The sequence below is a fragment of the Apium graveolens genome, chromosome 10, assembly GCF_009905375.1.
Source record: "Apium graveolens cultivar Ventura chromosome 10, ASM990537v1, whole genome shotgun sequence".
NCBI lineage: Eukaryota > Viridiplantae > Streptophyta > Magnoliopsida > Apiales > Apiaceae > Apium > Apium graveolens.
The window spans coordinates 232,676,216-232,684,456 of NC_133656.1; the positions used below are offsets into that span (position 1 = coordinate 232,676,216).

The window sequence follows — 8,241 nt, forward strand, 5'->3', positions numbered from 1 at the left end:
CACGCCTAAAACGGAGTTACAAAACTCCCAGAAATGAAATTTAAAAATAACAGACGGGCTGTAACGCATTACACGAACGCGTTACAAGCCCTGTAACGCATTTCGGTGATGCGTTACAACCCTTTTAACCAATTAAAAGGTGTAATGCATTCCGTGAATGCGCCACAGGGTGTAACGCATTCCCGGAATGCGCGACACCCCCCCGCGCGCGCGTGCGCCACACGCGCCTGCAGCAGCGCCGCCTGATAGCTTTTCTCGAACTCCGTGCCTGTCTTTTCTTTCTCCGTGCATCACAGACAGCATTCAACAGCAGATAACAGATGTACAGTAACAGACAAGCAGCAGAAGCTTAATATATATATACTTACTTACAATTTATATATATATATATCTTTATTTAATTACGAATTTTAATTGCAACAACTTCAAAAATTCATAATAAAAAATCTATACATCATAAAATTATGAAAAAAAATATCCAGACGATCTACAACACTTGTAGAACCCAGATCAACATTCAAAATTATTCTGAGAAACGATTTCTCATTAGACAAAATTAATCCATGATATAACTTGTAAAAATCATAATTAATTCATACAAGCACATAAAATTCTGAAATTTTTACCACAGATCTATATGCATACAACCTAAGCTCTGATACCATTGTTGGATTTTAATCGCAACGGAGGCATGGTAAAACACTTTTATACACATAAAATCCAAATAAAAGCATATAAATCGTGGTAAAAACGTAGGGATCGATTACTAACCTTTAATATGCGATCCAAGAGCATCGATCGGAGATCCTTAACAGCTGCTCCTCAAATGTGAAGCACTCCACCGGTATCCACCAAGAAAACGACGTTAAGGAGGAGGAGGAGGTGGAGAGAATTAGGTTTTTATAAAAATTGGGGTTAGAATAAAATAGGGTTTATAATAGTATATTTATAGGCAAAATTTTCAGCTGAAATTTTCCCATAAAATATTATTATTATTAACCTTTTATTATTCACATTAATAATTAAAACACCTTTTAATTATTAATCCTGTTTCTAAACACTTTAGAAATAATTTTCTCTCTTAATTTAATTTCCAAAAATTAAATTCTTAATTGATAATATTAAGAACTTTTCTTAATTAATTTATAATCAATTAAATCTCATTTAATCAATTATTAAATTTTTCAATTAATTATTTATTTCATAAATAAATAATTATTAGCCATTATTAATTAATTCCTCCACCATTAAATCATTCTCTTTTTATGGTGTGACCCTGTAGGTTCAATATCAAGCCGGTAGTAGAAATAAATAATAATAAAACTATTTTATCATTATTTATATAAATTCTCTAATTTATTAAATATGATTAATTAATTAATCATATTTATTCTACATCGTGAGGGATACTTCTCAGCATATCGCGACTATCCGGATAATATGAATTCACTGCTTAGAATACCAAGAACCTATTCAGTGAATAGTTACCGTACAATAAACTCCTTCTACCCTACAATGTCCCGATTAAATACAAGGCATGGATCTCGTGTCAAGTCTATCTAATCTAATCACTTGCTTACCATTTACTATGCTTAGTTCTATGCAAATTAGAAACTCCTATCTAATTTCATTCACTCCGGCCAGAGATTCCTGAACTAGCATAAGTGGATCAGCCTTGAACATTCGCTTCCTTCACTGGAAGGGGTAGATCCTTTATTGATCATACACTATCTTCGTGTACAAATTCCTATACCCAGTAGAGCCCTAATAATTGTCCCTGGAGACTAAGAACTAAACCAAAGCATAGTTCAGTGTACACAAGACGACTATGATGATCTCAAGTCTAAGGATACTTGTACAACTATCACTATGTGAACAACTGCTGACACGTGAGTGAACTCCATCAGTTGTTCAGTTGGACAAGTCATGTTCAGTGAACTTATTCTATAATAAGCACCTACATACTAGCTATAGTGTCACCACACAAATGTCTATGAGAACAGACATCCTTCATAATGAAGCAAGCATAGTATGTACCGATCTTTGCGGATTATTAATTACCAGTTAGTAATTCTACGATCAGGAACTATTTAAGTTTAGAGTTATCATCTTTTAGGTCTCACTATTATGATCTCATCATAATCCATAAAAAGCTTTACTCTAAACTATGGTATATCTTATTTAAACACTTAAATAGATAAAGCCCGTAATAAAACCAAAACAAGTCTTTTATTAATATCAATGAAATCAAAACAAATTACACAGGAAGTTATTCCTAAATCCTAATACATGATTGGACTTAGGACATATTCCTTTCAAAAATCGGGAGTGGCACCGCGATCATGAGAGAGCTCCTCCCCGCAGATCGCTGGATCGATATGGGCGTGGGTATGGAAACGATCGTTGGAGAAGGCCTCAATGGAGAGGAAGAGGTGGAGGCCGAGGTAGATATTTAGAGGGATACCGTCGCGACAATTACCGCTGTCACCTTGATTCCCGCTGGAATAACCAAGCAGATGGCTATGATTATGCGGAACATGATGATCACAGTAATGTAGGAAACTATGATCCCGGTACGGCTCGGGGCCGCGGCCAAGGTGGAGAAGAGAATCAAGGACAAAATCCTGAAGTAATTGTGATACCCGAAGACGCCCAGAATACAAACCAGCAGAAAGCCCTTCCCGGAGGGAATCAAGTGGAGGTACCTCCATTACAACCCCAAGGTCCGCAGCCTCAAATGCAAACCATCCCAGGCGTGGGAACATTCAATGTGGGAGACTTAAAAAGGCTACTTAACCACCTAGAAGGCAGGGTGACGGCCACAGCCGAAATCCCTTCCCCATTTTCGATGGCAGTAAGAGAGGCACAGTTGCCGGCCGGATATCGCAACACTACTAGCGATCTCCGTTTCCACGGAAACTCAGGTCCGGTGGAATTCCTGAGTCGTTTTAATATAGAGATGGATGTGTACCAAGTCCCGGACTTGGCTCGATGCCGTCTCTTGGCGGCAACCTTTAGAGAAAGTGCCCAGCAGTGGTTTCAAAAGCTCGGGCCAGGAGCGATCACCTCATGGGATCAGATGAAGACTCTGTTCTTAACCAAGTTCCAAGCCGCGGTGAGATACGCGCCCTCTGTCACAACTCTTGCCAATGTTAGGCAAAGGGAAAATGAAAGCTTGACATCGTACTTCAAAAGGTTCAACGCTGAATCTACTAGCGTGAGGGGAGCATCGGACGAAGCCCTGAAAAGCTTCTTGATCACAGGATTAAGGGTTGGTTCAGATTTTTGGAAGCACTTGCAAGGGAAAGATCCGGCCACTCTAGCAGATGTCTTCGCTTTGGCAGAATCTTTTAAAGCCATAGAACAATCTTTGGCAGAAGTACAACCGACTTCACAATCGAGTCAAAGAAACAAAGGAAGGAAGAAGGATAGGTCTCCAAGCCCGAGGTACCGAAGAGATAGTCGAAGCCCGGACCGGGTGAATACAGCAAGCACAAGGAGGGGATGGAGTTCTCCCTCAAACTATGACTACAGGACAAGCCGGTACACACCTTTGGTCGCATCTATCGATCATATCTACGAAGTAAACAAAAATAAAGGGCTATTTAGAAAACCAGAAGCTTTATCATCATGGCAAAGCAAAGATAAGAAAAAATATTGCGAATATCATGAATCATCTGGACATAACACGCATGAGTGCCGACATTTAAAAGATGAAATCGAAGCGCTTATCAAGGAAGGGTACCTCGGAGAATGGGTAGTCAAGGAAGTAAGGAAACACAAGGATGACAGAACGAGAGAAGAAGAAAGATGAGCCCCGCGCGGATCGAACAATGACACCCTGGAGGAAAGTAAATTTGTCAGGGATGACAGTATCCGAACAATCTACGGGGGAGATCCCGGGATGGAATGCAGTAACCGAGCCTTGGCAAGATACGCCAGGGAAGCTCGATTCAGGCCTCTCACAGACATTCATAGGGTGGAAACTCGGCCACCCAAGGTGTTTAAGGGTGAGTCCATGGATATCACCTTCAAAGAAGCGGATGCCCGATGGGTACATCATCCCCACAATGATGCGCTGGTTATTTACATCCAAATCGGAACCAAGAATGTCCATAGAGCCTTCGTGGATAATGGAAGCTCGGCAAACATCCTCTATTACAGCACCTTTAAGAAGATGGGACTGCCTGATCGGGATATGTCAGGAGAAGATTCGTGGGTCTATGGCTTTTTCGGCGCAGGAGTTAGAGTCATGGGATCGATTTGGCTTCCATATACTTTGGGGGAAAACCCGTTGTCGGTAACAAAGATGCTTGAATTTAAGGTCCTGAATCAGGAATCATCCCACAACGTGTTGCTGGGACGACCTTTTCTGCGAGAGATGAGAGTTATCACTTCAATCCACCATCTAACTATCAAATTTCCAACGCCAAATGGGGTGGGGAGTATAAAGGGTTCTCAGTATGACTCTCGGGAGTGCTACGGGAAAGCTATGAAGGGATTTAGAAAAGACTCCCATGCCAAAGATACTCCGGACGTAGACCAAGAGAAAAGCATCGAGCAACCAACCGAGGAAATCCGAGTCCACTATTATGTTGAGCAAGAAGACGAGCATCCCTCCGGGTTGCCCTCAATAATGTTGTACTTGGAAGACGCAATCAGAATTGAGATGTTGGAAGAAGATGAGGCGATGGATACCATAGTCCAAAAAGATTTCCATGGGGAACGGTTAGAGGGGAGATTCGATGTCTTGCAAAGCCTCGAACAGGATGGTGCCCTTCCCCCTGAAGGAGCACCCTTATCCGCAAAATATACCAAGGAAGTTGATGCCCCTGTTATGCAAGGCGCGCCTTCTAAAGAAGTCGACACTCTTCCTAAAGGGGATGCGCCCTCTCCGCAAGACAATGAAATCCATGATTCACCTGACCTGGATCCCCGGATACCAATGCCGACGGAGAAGATGGGGCCAGCAGAAGACACAATTGAAATCCCTGTCGATGAAAAAGATCCGATTAAAGTCTTGAGAATAGGATCCTAGTTGGCACCAAGATTGAAGGAAGGTCTTTCAATATTTCTTTTGGCGAACCTTGATGTATTTGCGTGGAGCCATTCCGATATGGTAGGAATTGATCCAGAGATAATGTGCCACCGACTGAATATCGACCCCAAGCATAAAGGGGTTCGACAAAAACGAAGGGCCGTAAGCGGAGAAAGAGCTATAGCCCTGACAGAGGAAGTAGAAAGGCTCCTGGACGTCGGACTAATTCGGGAATCCTTCTACCCATAATGGCTAGCAAACCCGGTGTTGGTAAAAAAGCCCAATGGCAAATGGAGAACATGCGTGGATTTCACCGATCTGAATAAGGCATTCCCAAAAGATAGTTTTCCCCTATCAAGAATTGATCAGTTGGTCGACGCCACGGCAGGGCATGCTTTGCTCAGCTTCATGGACGCATACTCCGGGTATAACCAAATCCTTATGTACGAGCCTGACCAGGAGCACACATCTTTCATCACTGATAGAGGGATTTACTGCTATATCGGAATGCCATTTGGACTGATCAACGCCGGTGCCACTTATCAAAGATTAGTAAATAAAATGTTCAAGAAGCAGATTGGGAAGACGATGAAAGTGTACGTGGATGACATGCTCGTAAAATCGAAAAGGGCGGAAGATCACATCGCCGACTTAGCTGAAATGTTCCATATTCTGAGAAAATATAGGATGAAACTAAACCCGCAGAAGTGCGTGTTCGGCGTGGAGTCGGGGAAATTCTTGGGATTCATGGTCAACCACCGGGGGATTGAGGCTAACCCGGCGAAAATAAAAGCTCTGCTAGACATGAAATCTCCCACCAACATCAAACAAGTACAGAGTCTGACAAGAAGGATTGCGGCCTTAAATCGATTTGTCTCGAAATCGTCAGATGAGTGCAAAGAATTCTTCAAAGCAATCAAATGAAGGGGGAAGGATTTTCTGTGGACTCCTGAGTGCGAAGAAGCTTTTCTGAGAATCAAAGAGCAGTTGGGAAATCCTCCGATGCTGGCCAAGCCAGAAGACAGGGAAACATTGATTCTCTACTTAGCAGTGTCTGAATACTCTGTTAGCGCGGTATTAGTAAAGGAAGAAGTAAGCCACCAGTGGCCCGTATACTATGTAAGCAAAAGGTTGTTAGATGCGGAGACCAGGTATACCAACAAGGAAAAGCTAGTGTATCCTCTTATTCTTGCGGCACGAAAACTAAGACCGTACTTTCAGGCTCACCGAATAGAAGTTCGCACCTCTTATCCGCTTCGGCACATTCTACATAAACCTGAATCATCAGGAAGAATGTTAAAAAGGGTTGTGGAGCTAGGGCAGTTCGATTTGGAATATTGCCCTCGCACGGCAATCAAAGGATAAGCGCTGGCCGATTTCATACTTGAGTTCGATGAATAAGTTGATGATAAGGCCATAGTGTTGGCAGAACCGACCTCGCAAGAAAGTCATCAGGATGAAAAGGAACAGGAACTCCCCCATCCTTGGTGGATATTACATGTGGACGGGGCCGTAAACAACAATGGGTCAGGTGACGGGATTGTCTTGATCACTCCGGAGGGGCACCGTTTGATGAGTGCTATCCATTTCAAGTTTTATGCTACCAACAATGATGCTGAATATGAAGCCTTGATCAACGGTCTGAAATTAGCTCTGAAGGTAGGGGCCGTGAATTTGATAGTTCGGAGTGATTCCGAATTAGTTGTGAACCAGGTCAACGGAGGATTCCAAGCCCGGGGACCGCGAACGGAGCTATATATGAGATGTGCAAAATGCCTACTGGGAAAATTTTCAAGTGCCAGACTAGAAAGTGTTCCGCGAGAAGAAAATAGTAATGTGGATGCTTTGGCCAAGATGGGTTCACAGATGGACAGCGTTCAACTTGGACAAATCCCTTTGGGAATCCAGGAAATTCCAAGTATCCCGGAGGTGGAGGTGTTTCAAATGCAAGAAATCCCACAAGAAAGCTGGATGACCCCCATCCATAACTATATTCAGACAGGGGTTGTACCAGAGGACAAACTACAGGCTCGACGCCTTCGGTACCAGGCCGCAAAGTATGTCGAATATGACGGAGTACTATACAAGAGAGGATTTAACCAACCACTGTTACGTTGTGTGGATATGGAAGAAGGAAATTATATTCTCAGAGAGGTGCACGAAGGGATTTGCGGCAATCACTCGGGGGGTGGTTCCTTGGCATTAAAAGTGCTCAGACAAGGATACTACTGGCCAACTATGAGGGAAGACGCCTTCAATTTTGTCCGGGCTTGTGATCGTTGCCAACGATTCGCCAACTATTCCAACGCCTCGGCATCCACCATTACCTCGTTGGCGAGCCCCTGGCCTTTTGCCATGTGGGGAATTGATCTCATTGGAGAGTTGCCCAAAGAAAAGGGGGGTGTGAAATACGCCGTGGTGGCTGTGGACTATTTCATCAAATGGGCAGAGGCTATGCCACTAGCCACGATCACGGCAAAGAAGATAAGGGATTTTGTGTTCAATTCCATAGTATACAGGTTCGGTATCCCCTACAAACTCATCTCAGACAATGGAAAGCAGTTTGATAGTAAAGAGTTAAGGAAACTTTGTGAGGACTTAAAGATTAAAAAAGACTTCGCCGCGGTTTATCATCCGCAGAGTAATGGTCAGACAGAAGCCATAAACAAAATCATAAAACACACCTTGAAGGCAAAGTTAGAAGAGAAAAAGGGAGATTGGCCAGAAGAGATGCCCATGGTCCTTTGGTCTTACAACACGACACCTAGGTCGACCACAGGAGAAACCCCTTTCTGCTGACTTATGGGTATGAGGCCATGATTCCAGTGGAGGTAGGAGCAGGATCTCTACGGAGAGATGCATTTGTCAAGGAAGATGCGGAAGTTAACCAGAGGCTTCACTTGGATCTGTTAGATGAAGTCCGGATGAACTCTCAATTAAAGCTTGCTGCATATCAGCAGAGGGTCGCAAGGTATTTCAATAAAAGGGTAAAAACCGTACCATTCAAGGTTGGGGATCTTGTGTTGCGAAAGGTTATGCCTAACACTAAGATAGCTCAGCACGGGGTCCTTGGAGCTAATTGGGAAGGACCATACAAGGTTAAAGCTATACTCTGGAAGGGAACCTATCGCTTAGAAGATCTGGATGGCAAACTTATTCCTCGAGCGTGGAATGCAGAACATCTATGGAAGTATTATCAGTAG

At 43.1% G+C, this 8,241-nt stretch overlaps 1 protein-coding gene across 1 annotated transcript; it reads left to right on the forward strand.

Moving 5' to 3' along the window:
* The first annotated feature begins 7,854 nt into the window (after positions 1-7,854).
* On the forward strand, positions 7,855-8,241 carry LOC141692013 (uncharacterized). The gene has a single exon (XM_074496760.1). It carries the CDS (start codon positions 7,855-7,857, stop codon positions 8,239-8,241), a length of 387 nt encoding a protein of 128 aa, XP_074352861.1.

Bases quoted from the DNA above. Each gene is read 5' to 3' on its own strand.
- LOC141692013 (XM_074496760.1), top strand. From the start codon at position 7,855: ATGATTCCAGTGGAGGTAGGAGCAGGATCTCTACGGAGAGATGCATTT.